The sequence below is a fragment of the Papilio xuthus genome, unplaced genomic scaffold (assembly GCF_000836235.2).
Source record: "Papilio xuthus unplaced genomic scaffold, Pxut_1.1 DF826933.1, whole genome shotgun sequence".
Lineage (NCBI taxonomy): Eukaryota > Metazoa > Arthropoda > Insecta > Lepidoptera > Papilionidae > Papilio > Papilio xuthus.
The window spans coordinates 445,917-461,609 of NW_013531716.1; the positions used below are offsets into that span (position 1 = coordinate 445,917).

A 15,693-nucleotide genomic window follows, 5' to 3' on the forward strand; every position below is an offset into this window, starting at 1 on the left:
ATGTTGAAACACGCGAGTAGGACATATTTGTTATTTATGATAGCCTCGATATTATTATTTATTATCCAGCCGGACCATAAATTGCCAACAAATATGATATTCAACTATTAATAATTAGATCTATGTCGACTTGTTTTTACTTCCAACTATGAAATAAGCCTTCCACATCTGTCATTTGACCCGAATATGACACAAGCATGTAGCTTTACTATGACATTTCAAAAGAATCTGTTTGTGGATATAAATCTATTATTAAAAATAAGGTTGCACATAAAAAAATGTAGCAATTTGCGGACACCGTAAAAGGTAATCTAAAGTTCGTTTAGTTACAAATCTTTAAAAGATTAAGATTGCGAGCTACGATGAATGCTTGCGCTTATATTTCTACAATGTCTATGGATTTTTTGCTAAAAATTGTTTAATAACTGATACATTTAGAAGATTTATCACCTAATTCCAAAAGTCAAATATCAACGTCTCGGACAGAAATAGTTTTTTTTTTTTTAAATTGTTCTTTAATTTGAATTGAAAGATACGAGGCAGCCAGTTTTATGATTTTACAAAGATTTAATTAACTTTAATCTAAATATATGAAAGGTTTATGATAAAATACAAAAAGATATGTTTTTAAATATGACAAAAAGCTCTGATAATTCGATACATATGGTGTTTACTATTATTGTTTACGATTTTATAAAATAAAGTACAATAAAACAAGACTAAAGATGCATTTACCCCGGGGTGTAGAGTTAATGAATTCAAACCCGAAAGGCGAAAGGTGGTCATAATAGAAAGAAAATAATTATGAATGCCGCAGGGAAAGGGTTAACTTTCAATTTCACCGATTATCAGCTAATGAGTGGAACATATGTTTAGACTGCTTAGTGCATTTGTCACGCTTTCTCTGGCCATAGATAATGCTTTAAAAATATTAGCTAAAGTACGAACAACCCTTTGCCACCTGTTAGCGCCTTAAAAAAGTGCCGTCAGTTGCTCTTCCCGCCCTTTTTTGACAATGACAGCGCCAGAGATTTGTTTTATTTCTTTTTAATTGTCAATTTCGGTCGAAGCGGATGTGAATGATGACTTTTGAGGGTTTAACTGATTTTAGTGGCCATTGGATCGGAAATAACATGTGTGTTAGTATTTCAAACGTCATTATATTTGATTTTACGACAAAATAGACCAACTTGAAGACAATTCTTTATTGATATTGACATCTGCTACATGATTTCATTTTGAAAACATCAAACATAAAAGTTTAAAAACAAAATAATCTATTAACAACAATAGTGTACTTAGAAAAGAGGTCGATTGAGAAAGACGCAGGAATACACATTGCTCTTTGATATAGTTTGTTTTTTTTTTCCGCCTCACCTGTAGTGAGGGAGAGACAACGGAGGGCTGTGAGAAACTCTAAAACACTTATAAAAACTTTTGTAATTACCCAAACGTGAGAAATGTTTTGATTGATGTTATTTTAGAAGGGGAGAAAACCATTATTTAAAACTTACTATAAGCAAACTAATCAAAATATATAAAGAGTAGTATTTTAGAGACAAGAAGTGTATCTTACTACTACGATAGTGGTACTACGAAAGTGGCTCGTAAGATGAGGGTTCTATGAAAGAGTTTAGCTGCCAAGGAGGTTACAAATTACGTTAATGATTTAGTAGTAGTAAGCTAGCCGGACTTACTTCACCTTATTTTTTTTGTGTTAATATTATCTACTGTACTTTTCTTATCAAATCAAATGTATCTTTGAATATTTAATATCTGTTAATGTACAAAAAGCTTTACGTTTTAATCCTTACATGATAGTTAATTATAGATTCTAAAATGTCGACATAATTTGTGTAATTAATGGTAAAAGGTGGACGTATTTAAGTTACAGCTTTTGTCTTTGTTTGATTTTTATTTTATTTTTTGATACTGAAATATCGAAACAAAGGCAAGGAGTATATTCATTTTAAGCTTTATAAAAAAGTTTAGAAAATAATAATTTAAAGTATTAAATCATATTGGAAAGCACTTGTAATTTGTTCTAGAGCGTTATAATCATAAATGAAAAATGACTATGACAAAGATCCTTTGATTTTATTTTTGTAAAGACAATTAACTTGCCCTTAACAACGCCACCAAAGTACCCTAAACTTAAACCAGATAGCTTCTCTATTTATAATACATTCAAAAGCTATAAATTCTTTTTTGAGTCTGGCAACTGTCCAGTCGCGCCCCCAATTTAATATTTTTTATTAGACCATAGAGTCTTTAGTTTTTTCTTAACGTTTGTTTGACATTCTCACGGAAGAGATTGAATGGACTAAACGAGTTGGCGGCAAAAAACGCGGAAGGGTTGCCAGTATTAAAATTATTAGTCGGTATGTCCGTAAGGTGCTCACTGTGGGAATGAGTGACCCCTCTCTTATTATTTTTTAACATCCGGGAAGATGTTACCAGAACTAAGGGATGCGGGCAAAAGACTGGACCATAGTTTTGTTTTGTTTTGGCTTTATTACATTTTAATACAAATGTTATGATATTAAACTATTGCCTTAGCAATAAGGCAAAATGTTTTTGAAAATAAAAATAAAATATGTTGTTTTTGTGAAATAATTGAGTAAGTATTTATTAAATTAGAAAGATCCAAGACTAAATAATTAACAATTTAACAGTGGTAAAGCCCGCTTTAACATCTTCGCACGAATTGGCCCAGCTCGCGCGGTGAAATACCACGACCACACAGAAGACAGACGTCAGGTGGAAGTAATTCCGCGTTTCGTCTGAGTGTGCCTCCCGGAAGCATAATTTAGTTAACTATTTAAACGTTCGCTAACTACTTCACCCTTATAGAATTACGTCTAAAACGAAATAGACTTCCAAGCAGACGATAAGTACATCCCAATAATCAACAAAAATATTGATTTTTTGTGGCTCTTTACTACTCAATCAAAGGACAACTTTGACCACTTTCGATGTATTTTGTAAGTTAAACAGCACTTAAAGCCATAAAATGAAATATCTATTATATAAATATGTTTATTTTCTTCTTTAGACATTATGTGGAGTACTAAGATGGTTAAGTAAATGTAGTTTATTTTGTCACCGCGGTGATAAAACAAACAAAGGCAGAAATGACCCTCCGACTCCGACCAACCCTTCCCTGACAGATGGCGCGCCCTGCCAGCGATATAGGGTTGCCACTTGAAAAAAATATTTTTGTAATGTTAATTCACTTTTTAAACTTTTTGGACAATTTCTGAAAATATGTTATATTTTGTTTAGAAATTAAAAAAAAAGTTAAAAAGTTTGCTTGGTTATAAGGTACAAGGCAATCTGAATGTAAAATTTCGTAACCGTTTCCAAACGAAGGTATTCAAATAGAAATAATTTTCTCGATACTGTAACGTTTTTAAAATTGGTTTTATAATTTCTTGGTTTAAATAAAATATCTATCAATTTCAGGGGCAACCCTATTCACCACCGCTTTTAAAAGCAGGGGTGGCCGAGTAATTTCTTCGGCGTTTTTTCAACCCCCATTTTTTAATAAAAACCCTGTGCGAGGTGCTAACTACGGAGCCCTGGGGCTCCGGCAGCGGCAATTAGACGTCCGACTTATGAAGTAACATGTGTAAAAGGTCTAAGTGGCGCTTTAAGGCAAAACGTTTGCGGTAATACAATTTTTCGTATGGTAATAATTAAAAATAAGGTTCGGGGTAATTGTTATATGGAATAAAATTAATTTAACTTTTATTATAAAGACAAGCGCAACTTAAATATTAAAAAAAAATATTCATCTCAGCATATCCTTTGTAGTGCTTCTTGGACTTTACTTTTTAGTGGACTTTTTAATATTTTTTTATTCTTTATTTACTTACAGTCGGAGAAGTTTTGTTAACTTTTAATAATAACCTCAAAGTGTATTCAATTATATCTTTTTTAGGTTATAATTAAAAGCGAAGGCATTGAAACAAAAGCTATAACACATGTCCATCCGCCGCGCAGTTCTAATTTCTTTATTATATTTGATTAACCCTTCAAATTGTGGCCGAAGCGTAATTACTGGCCAGATGCAAACCAGATTAATTACTAGAAAAAGTGTTTCGGACGGCACCTGCCCGACAAACACTTTCGATTCGAAAGAAAAAACCTCAAAAAGCCCACCGATACGTTTTTTTACATCTAATCTCGCATGTTAATCGCCGAGTCATTGTTTTTAAATCACATTTTTTGTACAGAAGACATATGGGTCGGTGATTTTTGAGGTTATCCGTAATAGAGTTTTTGTTATTCAACACTATCGACAATAAAACAAAGACAATTTGTTATTTTCTTTTTGATTTGTATTAAAGCGACAGATGATTCTGAACAGAAGTTTTTTTTTAGAGTAGTAGCTGATAATTAAAGGTTAGGAATGCAGGTTTATAGTTTCGCTTTTAAGATATTTTTAATGAGACAATCCTATAGATTTGTTATTAGAGTATTTAGTTCCCATATTGGTTGGTCGCATTGTCAAAGATACTGTGAATATCATAATTATTTATAATACTATTTTAGTTCGTAAAAAGAGTGAAGTTCTAACGGTGAAGGAAAACATCGTGATGCAATGTGATATGTGTGAAGTCAACCAATCCGCCCTTGGCCAGCATGGTTGACTATGGTCTAATCACCCTTAATTTAGGGTAGGCTCCGAGCCCCTCGGTGGGGACGTATAGTGAGCTGATGATGATGATGAAAGAGTGAATTGAGAATAAGAAAGCGTCTGTCTGTGAAATTCATAGACACCATAGATAAAAAAATCGCAACTCGTATCGAAATTCATTTTTTTCAATTATTCCAAGCATTACTATTGTTAGTTTGGCGCCAAAACGATTATACCTCAGGCATAATAGATTAAAAAAAATGTTTCTTAATCTGCTAAGACTTACTCACACGGGTTTCGCACGGAAGTTGAGCTGTCAAAAAAAGGTGTCTTGGATGTCGTTAGCGCAACCTTGCACAATGCGCGCATTAATATTCATAAAGTGCGACAATATTACGCATTTCAATCACGGGCAAGTGCTAAAAGGAGCTAATCACATGCGCGCGCACATCCCGCTGCTCTCCCGCCATCTTTGTCTCTTGACGTTAACTGTCATTAGCGACGTTTTTAGTAGGGTGACAATTTAGAAGTTTGGCAAAGAAAACTTTCGTATTGCAGTTTAATAGCTCGTTTGTCATACAAAAATTATAAAGCTTTAGGTTCTAATGAAACAATTTGTTTTATCCTAATTTTGAAACTTAATCTTTTAGTTTTATGGGAATCCCATATGTAAAAATATTTAGGAATATTTATCAAATAGAAAATTTAATAACACATACAAATATTTCTTGGTTTCTCCCTCGTCATTTCACCGTAGTTTACCAAAGAAACCAAAAATATATTAATTGAAGTAAAAATGAAAATGTTTTATTTGCTTTAAGTTTTACTTAAAATTTCATACATATAAAATTAAAACATAGAATCATAGACTGAATCCGAAATATAAAAACCAGGAATATCCTCATTAATTTTAAATCACATCCACCCTATTGGGAACAGATCTTTTATGTCGAATGTGACAATAGACACTTTTTGTTTATAGATAAAATTATTGTGTTATAGAGCTTAGGTTTTATTCAAATGACATAAGTAACAAAGGGACGGTTTTGTTCTGAAATTCTATTGCCACCTAATTACTATCCTATTACTATTGAATGAATCCTGAGATAACTTCGCATAAAGTTTTACACGTGTTTTGATCCTTGCGGCGAATCGTAATTACCCGGTGCGATGACATTTATCATGTAAATGTATTTTGAATGATGTATTTGTTGTGCAACTAACAGGAATTTTTATGACAATTGCATTCGTATCGTCATCGTTAATTATGTCAAAATTAGTATGAGATTATTGGTGAACTTTACGCCTGATAAAGGCGCTGCACAATTTTAAATTCAAAATTTGAAATATGTCGATATGATTTCGATAGCCACTAATTTTCATGCTAGGCCCACTGGTCTAGGCCGGTAAGAGAGGCGCTACTATCGAGGATGGTTCTGTCAAATCACTTTGCGGTTGATAATGGTTGAGAATTAAGGATTAGATAGCATTTCGTACATAGATGTAGTTTTCAAAGAGGTTGTAATTAAAAAATATAAAAATATAAGGTTTTAAAGAATATAAGAATTTGTAAATTTACAAAGTTAATTTATTAATCTTGTAGTAGTTGTGCTTTGCAAAAATGTAAAGTAAAATCATTAATTTTTTCCAAAAATTTAAAAGTATCAGGTTTTTCTGTTTATCTTTCGTATCAATCCAATTCGAGTCTCACATCTTCAAAAACATGTAAGAAGTTGACTACAGTGAAGTTAGCTTAAAAAATTGTTTACTATGCATCCCGACTTAGAAAAAATCGATTAAAAAATGTTGAGAAACAAAAAAAAATCAGTACCTGTACCAAAACCGTGAGACGCGCATAAAATTACACATTGATTAGTCTCAGAAAGTATGCAAAATGTTACGTCACCAATTTAACAGATAAAAAATTAAGATTAAAAAAAAACAATAGCCCGGCCCGGCCATCTGGCCGCGCCAACCCTTCTGATTCGCGCCAAATTTGCATACTACGTTTGTGGCGATTTTTTTTAAACACTACAAGATTATGCAAATACGTTTTTTGGACACACTGAGAAATAGATTTTTTTATATCCTGAGAAAGTTCTTGTTGTTTTTTGTAGCATAAGAAAAGTTTTTTCTTACATTTTACAAACAAAAACTTTTTTTTTATTGTTTACGTATAATAAAGTTTGTATGGCATTTATGAATGAGTAAATTAACGATGAACCGGTTGGTCTTGTTCAATATAATAAGAGATGAGAACTAATATTTCCCATACAATATTTTAGAAGGAAGACAAGTGTCAAGTGTTATCCGATGTTTGGTCATATAAAATGAGTAGTATGTTTCTTCACATCATTTTTTGTTTAATGATTACCCGCTACCATCAATAAATATACGTTAATCTTACTAATATTATAAATGCAAATGTTTAGATGGATGCATGTTGTTTCAAAGTATCACAGGAACGGCTGACCGGATCTTTATGAAATTTGTAATAGTTGTAGAACATAATTTGGAAAACATACAGGCTGCTTATTAAGTTTTTTAACTCCGCAAATTCGTAGTCGCGAGTGATAGTATCTAATGTTAATACACTCAATCCAAAGTACGTCTGTCTAGATTTTTTATAGGAAAGCAGTTTGAGTCTTAGAACTCCACGCATTAAAATCTTAGTGTGAAAAATATTTTAGTAACATAATATAATAAGTTTTTGTAACACATAATGTAACCTTAAATGTACATAGCAACTATAACCCTAGTATTTAACTATGTATATAATTTTTTGTACACTATTTTTTCTACCTGAGCCCAGGGGTGGAGCTACGATCCACCCCACATTTTTTCTAAACAAAAAAAAGCGAATAGTGCACAACAAGGGTGGCAACATTTTTTTCTAACGGGCAACATCGATCAATAATTTTCCCGCGCAAAGATCGCATTGGCGCGTCACTCCAGACCCGTTCCGTTTGACAAAAGACTCGAACCCCTTTATGTAAAACTTATTCATTTATTTTTTCGTCCGCTAACGGTCGCCCGTTTTCGGTAATAGCTTAGGGATGTTATTAAAAGGGGGGATGTTTTTTGTGTTGCTCGTCCCGCACGCGATTTGTACCACTAAATTATTTGCCTCACGCACGACTCGATTCTTGAAGATAGTTACTAAAATCAAAGGGTAAATGATTGGCCATTAGATAGAAAATATGTTACAAATAGCGATTGGTCATATGTTATTACATGACTTGCTTAACTTTTTACATTTAATTTATTAAACCAAGACGAATATTCTTAATTAATTTCTATAAGAACTTATAAAAAGCATATTATAGTTAAGACATGTTTCTAATTTTATAGTAAAGATATCTTTTTACGAATTATTAACATCGAAATTACTTAATTGTTTTTTTTTTATTATGAACACGAGTCTGTTTTTCGCGTTTATAAGCTTCACAAAAGAAAACTTCAATGTAAGTTTGTGTTTTCCAGTGGTGGTGACGTCAGCTCCTGCCAATGAAGCCGAGCTGCAGTTATACAGGGTGATGCAGCGTGCCAGTCTGCTGGCGTACTACGACACGCTGCTAGAAATGGGTATGGATATCACAGTTTTTTTTAATTCAATTAGAAAAATTGCTGGCAAATTGAATATCGAATTAATTCATTAATAGAGTAGCTGTGAAGAAATTCGAAGCGTATTCTTTCCGGCAGACATAGATAAGAAAAATATATTTTTTTACATGTGAACTTCTTGAGCCAACACCATAATAACAGGTGCATTTCTACCCATATCCTGACCAATGAACTACTTTTTTTTTAAACACTAACAAGCAAAGACATAAAACGAATTAGACGTTGATCATAACACTAGGCTGCCATCTTACAAAATGGCGGCCTTTTTAATTTTTTTTTTAAATTACCTAATAATTATTACTTAGTGGCAATAGTGTTGTGTTAAAATAATAATTTCTTATTTGATTTTATTAATATATGTTTTTTTCAATTTGATCTTACATTGATAATGTATGACACACGATCAGACTAGATGATACCAGCGCGTTTGCACACCTTTTGATATTTAAAAATGCAATTTGAAATTCCATCAACGTTTCTGGTATTTCTTTACGAAGCGCATATTTCTTGCAACAGGTGTGATGAATGTGTTTGTCTTCGTTATATAAAAACAGAATATTGTATACATAACCTTTGTTTACATTATCTGTATTGACGTTCCGTTTCACAAAGTACTGTGGAAAATTGACTTTTTTGTAAAAATGAAGTTTAAACATTATCAAACATTGCGTACCAACTAGGATGAAGTTAGTTCTTCTGTTTAAAAAAGTAACCTTCAAATATTTTTTAATACACAAATATCTTCATATATTTTTTATCTTACGAAACAAACTTATCAAAAAAATTTATGATTGTAACAAAATGATTAATATAACACAAGATAGGAACAATGAAAAAAATATTTTCTCATCATTCCCAAACGAAGAAATCAAAAAATACATTACCATACGCGAAAAAACATAGCAGTCGTCCCATGCAAATTTCTTTTTTTTTAATTTCTTACTTTTTTAACTGGCAATTATCCGGTCCGTGGAAGGGTTTGGCCGGCTTTAGCCTTTTGTTTTTTTTTCTTAGCCCCTTCGTAACGTGGTCACGTAAGACATTTGCATATTCTAGTCTAAATTAAAACGGAGTGTGAACCAAAGTTTTTTGGTGAATCACACGCTAGCGGTAGGAACAATAATGTCGGAATGAACTTGCATATTAATGACAATCAATTCTTAAGCCCTTTTTTTGGTTTTGAGGATTAAGAAATTGTAATAGTTCTCATTGGAAGAGTGATTTGTACTCATAATTTTGTGAGTAAATATTTAAAATGATTTTTTTAAATGTTCGTCAATAGTTGCCAATTTTTTTCCAGGAGGTGACGACGTTCAACAATTATGTGACGCTGGCGAAGAGGAGTTTCTAGAAATAATGGCGCTAGTGGGCATGGCGTCCAAGCCGCTGCACGTGCGGCGACTACAAAAGGCTCTGCAAGAGTGGGTCAACAACCCATCACTCTTCCAGATACCCATTGTACCCAACATTTGTACAGAGAACCCTTTCATACAATGCAACCAAAGACTTTTAAACATACCCCCTACTATACCCAACGTCCTCCCTAGAACTGTAGCGTCTCCGGAGAGTAGTAGACCTATGTATAGTCCGTCCCCTGGCGCGCCTGACAACAGTTGTGGGTCCACTACATCAGCCCCAAACGTCAGTCCTGTACATAGTCAAGTTACCTTCACTAAGATAGTCCTCCCATCATCTCCCGCCGCCACCCCTGTTACCACAACCGTCCGGTCTTTCTCCCCTCAAAGCGCCTGTCCCCCAGCATCATCAGGTTCCAGTCCAAGTTCAGTAACATCACCAGTCCAGTTAACTCCCGTCCTCTTAGACATTCACGTGCAGAAGTTAGCCGCCGCAGCGGAGAAGTTGAGTAAACATTTACCCCAACTGGAGCCAAAGCCTCAGAACACGAAGAAGAAGATGTGTAAAGACTTGGAGCTGGTAATGATGATGCCGGAGACGGATCCTCGCAGGATGGAGGAGATCAGGAAGTACGCGGCAATATACGGCAGGTTCGATTGCAAACGGAAGCCGGAAAAGCCGTTGACGTTGCACGAGGTAAAAATAATTTATGTGGATCCAAGCTTTAAGTTTAAATTAAAAAGGATACATAATTATTCCTATTATCCAATGGGTCATTTATATTCTTTTACGAATTTGGTTTTATTATTAAAATTACGAAGGATTTGCTGTCCCCCGCGAGTCAGTCCGCACGAATATAAGAAAAAACTTAATTGTTAGCCTATGTGTTTTCTAGACTATGTTCTTCATCTATGCCAAATGTCATCGAGATCCGTTCAGCCGTTTTCAAGATACCTTCTAACTAACATCTAACCATCCATCTAAATATTCGCATTTATAATATTAGTAAAATTTAAGATAGTAATTACTAGGTTTCTAATTGACTATATACTTATGTCGACATGTGTATTGTGCAGGTAATGGTGAACGAGGCTGCGGCGCAGCTGTGCCGGTGCGTGCCCGCGCTGTTGACGCGGCGAGACGAGTTATTCCCACTGGCCAGACAGCTGGTGAGGCGAGCTGGTCTGCATTACTCCAAGCACGGGTCAGTATTGACTAAGATAACATTACTCTTCTATTTACGTAAATTCCTCGTTGTATCCAATTGAGGTTTAAATCAATTTTTTCTTTTGTAATATGAAAATATTAAATTCAAACTTCTTTATTCTCTTTCCAGTCTCCCGCCGACGTCAACAGCAGAGGAAAGAGATAGAGATGAGGAGGAGACACCAAGTAAACGACCGCGGCAGGTTGCGCCAGTCACACATGTAGACCTAACTGATTAGTCTAGATCTAGATTATTAGTTAGATGCTAACATTAACTAACTCTAGTCTAATCTGGCTGTAGGTTACAGAAGGATATTACGGAATGAAACCTAAACAAACTTAAAAACTAATATTCATATTGTATTGAAAAAAATCAGCTTTCGTATAAAATACCTAACTTAAACTTACAATAACTAACTTATTGATTAACATAAGTCAAGTAAAACGACTAATAAAAGGGATAAATTAATAAAATAGGATTTATTGATAACCAATAACAACACAAATATCTTGGTGAATGTAAATTCTAGTTAGAGTTAATTTCTCCAACAAAAAATGAAGTAACTAATTCTCGTTCGTTTCTCATTGAAATAAGAATTTTGAATATATCCAGAGAGATGTACTGATTGTCTTTCTAACGTGATTTATGTCTACATATTAAATATAATCTTGGTGCTAATTTAGATTGTTTCTTGTAAATAATATGTATTTTTTAATATCAATAGATTTTTAGACAAAAATACTTTCTTATCTATTTTATATTTAATTATTATAAAGGTAAGCATGAATAAAACTAACGCTTGAATTCTTTTGCATTTTTGTTTATTATTTATACTTCAGGTTGTGGCATGTTACGGTAAGTATTCTTTAGACTTCTACTGTTTTATGCATGTTTCTATGAAATACTGATAATTTCAATATTTTCATACTGTACAACTAACCTAAAAAATTAAGAAAAAATCCGAATCAAACCATTTTTGCTTGTATGTTTCATTTTTCCAATTTGTTTGATATTAAAACGCAAGTAAAAAATCTGATAACATTAATAGGACAATCAATTTCTTTAATTATTTTTGTATTTAAGGTCTATCTGTGGTCAAGAATCGATTTTTTTAAATATTAAAAAAGATGATTTGGGTCGTATTCAAAATTTGGTGCAACGTCGTGTCTTTTTGTCACTATTGCAAGTCAACGCGTTTACAATAGTTATATTTGATTATTCAATGTTAATTAAATAATGGTTCTGATTGAAATATTGCATTACGTATTATCATCTTTTCAGGATGGAGATGATAATGGAGTGCGAGCCAGCCCTGACGCGGCCAGAGGAACTTCTAATCATAGGTAAAGTATTTCCCTAACCTATACGTTCCCCTGACTTACCAAATCCACTTCCTTAGAAGAGCATGGTAAGAGGAAGTGTGGAAAAAGGACAAGAATTGACCTCTGCAACACACTACAGACGAAATGCAGAATTACTTCGCACTTGATGCATGTCTTCTGTGTGGTTGTGGTATTCCATCGGGCAAGAAGACACATTCGTGATATTAATAATACTCATACTGTTGTTATACATGTTGCAGCTGGTGGGGCATGAAGACGGAGAGCGACGACGCGGACTCCAGGTGCTCGTACTCCAGCGCCAGCACGCCGCCCCCGGTAACACCAACTCTTATACAGACTACATATATACACAGAGCATTGAAGTGTAAGCGTGTCTCTCGTTGTCTTCAATGATCTGTGTGTTTGACCAACGCCAAGGGTTGCGGACATTTGACATTATACTTCTGTACCAACGTTACATTACCAACTTTTATTTGTACAGGAGACAGAGGAATCCCGGCCGCAAGTGGTGGCGTCTCGCGGCGATAGCATCATAGCGGTGGCCAACCCCGCGCTGCACGCCCCGCACACGCCCCACGCACCCCACACGCCCCACACGCCCCACGCACAACACCCCACACGGAATCACTCCAACTGACACCTACTTTAGCTCACCTCTCGCTGCCACTGTCTTTGGGTTCCGTATGACATAATGGACTGGCTATTAGACGTAGTATTTTGTGCCTATTTGACTTCCGCCATTTTGGCGCTGATGGTATAGTTTTACAGCGGTGGTATGAATTGAAACTAATTAAATTGTTAGAATTTAATATCACGTAACATCAACAGGTGCGTTTAAATCGCAACGAAGCAAAAACTGTAAATTCAAAGCAATAGCCTATCCATTTCAGCTATGACAATATGAATTAGACTAATTCTATAATACCAAGCTTTATAATAAGTCAACGTTATTTTGGCCAGCAGAGGCGCTGCAATTGCGGTTATTCTGTCAGAAAATATGTAAACAAAGCGAAATAGAAGCATAGAAAACGATAATCATGACAAGACAGTTAAGGCACGCCTCCCTTCACCCGCGCCGGACGCACCGCACGCACGACCCGCAACGGAATTTTGTATGAACATAGCGCTGCGTCCATCATCCGCGTCGCCTGCATCGTAAGACAGAGCAAATCCGCTTAATCTGTGCGTGCGGTGCGTCAACGGCTCAACGGATCTTGATGAAATATGACACAGATGTAGAACATAGCCTGGAAGAACAGTTATTCTACTTTTAAGATTTCTTAATCCCACGCGGGCAGAGTCGAGGGCGACAGCGAGTATTTTACATTTATTGTAAATAAAATACAAATTCATAAATAACATAGTAAGTTGGATTAATCAATTTATTTATTAAATAGAAATAATTATTAAATATTAAAATGCAAGGATGTTTCCCGTTGGACCGATCGCTCTAATGATCAATGGTCCAATGGGATTTCTTTCCCAAATACAAAATGGCGTAAAAATTATTCCACCAAATGACTAAGTTGTAAATATAATTGTAATTAATTTAGCTTTAAGTTAAAGCCATAATATGCCTTTTAGTCATTATATTAGATTTAGTTTCCAAGTGACGTGACAATGGATACTTTTTAATTATTTTCCTTATTTTTTTTTTAAATAGAAAGTTGTTTTATTTCTCTTAGTTTTTATTTCATTGAAGTAAATTCTTTATTTATACTTAATAAAAACTTTTTACACGTACATTTTATAAAGGAAATATTTTCGTTACGCGACATAAAAAAAGTTCAACACTTCATTTAGCTTTCAGCTATATTATCTTTATCAACAAAAAAAACTTTAAAAGAGTACAAATAAAATAAGAAAATTAATTAAAAAGTCCTTAAAGCGCAGAGGGTTTAGCATGAATATTTATGACATGCATTTTCGTAACGTCATCGGTAAAATATGTCAAAAGTATGAGATGTGTCGTTGTACTTTCCGCCCGATAGATGGCGCTGTCCACATCTAATACAAATTTTGTCGATAACGTTACGAAAACTTTCGTGCTAAGCCCTCAATTTGTTATTTTAGTCATATTTTGTTGTAAGTATATTTATTTTTTATCTAACAATGACATTTTAGTATCAAAGATTTGTACAAACATCGACCATAGATGAAATCCCAACATGTTTTTTGAAAACTTGTTGGCACTTTTTCGTTATAACGCAGAATGAAAATAAAAAGAACAATACGGTAACGTAAAGATGTACAATATATGTGTCATAAATAGTATGTTTAACTTTTAGTTTCCACTGTCATAACACAAGTATTACAACGCTATCGCCATCGCCTATATTCTTATGAATTGTGCTACAACTTGAAATTAATTTCGAAAATTTTCTGTTTTTAATAACACTTTATATTGGGACCTAATTATTTACTTTTTCATAATTAAATGATTATTTTGATTTTACAATATTTAAATACATTACAGGAGAATTCAATTACATTCGTAATGAACATTATGTAAATATTTATAGACATTATTATTATAGTTAGAATCCTTTGGCGCGAGTGACGTGCTTTTATTAAAAAGTCAAGTGTCAGAATGATTAGTGAGGGGGACATATACGTTGACATTTTAGTAAGGCTAGTGTTGCGCCAGTACACCGGCACAGTCAGATTTTCTTCTTAACAATATGTACAGTCGGTTAATTTTAAAATTGAAACTTTATGAGAGGTTGTTCAAAAATAGTGTTTTTTTTTAGTTAGTTCTCTATGATGCTATGGGTGCGATGTTTATGAGGTTTAGACAATTTGTTTCTACATTTTAAAAGAGAATCGAAAGGGATGACTATATTGTTTTTTACTAGTTGTTATACAGTGGAAACATAGTTGTAAACGATATGTTTACACAAGTTTACCTGTGTGTTTAATGTAAATAAAATGTTTGTAAACTTTCAACATGTCCAGCGTCGCCGGACATGTGTTTACATACTTTTAAGATATTAAGTATTAATTGTTTATACATTATTATTGTTTTATTATCCTGTATTCAAGAAGGAAAATATACAATTCATTTTTTTACATTTACAATTTTACATTTTATGAACAAGGAAGATTTTCATTTTTACCTTATGTTAAATTATGTGTTTTCTATTCTGTAGTTAAATTTAAATTCTTAACATATCTCTGCACTATATTTTCCTATTTTATAAAGCAAATAATTGAAAAAGATATATACTTTTGTTTAGGATTTAGGTGCACCGGTGAACAGTAAATAAACATATATAAACTTGTTCCTTATAATCTTTACATTATATTGATTAATATAAATTAATTGTTTCTGAGTCAACAATATTGAGGCTGAATCTAGATCAAAACATCTTCTTTTATTGAAAACCTTATGATTGTAGTGAGACCGTGGGTCTAAAGGAAAGGCTCAGTTTTATGGAAGTTTTGAATTGCAATGAGATGGATTGTCATTCAAGTTTCTCTTTCTGTGTTTAAAAAATACAAAATTATAACTAAACAACAAG

The 15,693-nt window shown here is 33.6% G+C and overlaps 1 protein-coding gene across 2 annotated transcripts in view; it reads left to right on the plus strand.

The window, feature by feature from the left end:
• nab (NGFI-A-binding protein homolog) overlaps nt 1–13,840 on the plus strand; it is a 22,539-nt gene extending 8,699 nt beyond the window's left edge. The window contains exons 2-8 of one of the 2 annotated variants that reach the window (XM_013318236.1): nt 8,126–8,227; nt 9,567–10,318; nt 10,699–10,826; nt 10,959–11,049; nt 12,111–12,172; nt 12,412–12,487; nt 12,654–13,840. In XM_013318236.1, the coding sequence (XP_013173690.1) occupies nt 8,126–8,227; nt 9,567–10,318; nt 10,699–10,826; nt 10,959–11,049; nt 12,111–12,172; nt 12,412–12,487; nt 12,654–12,809 (1,367 nt within the window). In that variant the 3' untranslated portion in view covers nt 12,810–13,840. The remainder of the gene's footprint in view (nt 1–8,125; nt 8,228–9,566; nt 10,319–10,698; nt 10,827–10,958; nt 11,050–12,110; nt 12,173–12,411; nt 12,488–12,653) is intronic. The other variant, XM_013318237.1, reaches the window with a different exon arrangement.
• The last annotated feature ends 1,853 nt before the right edge of the window (nt 13,841–15,693 follow it).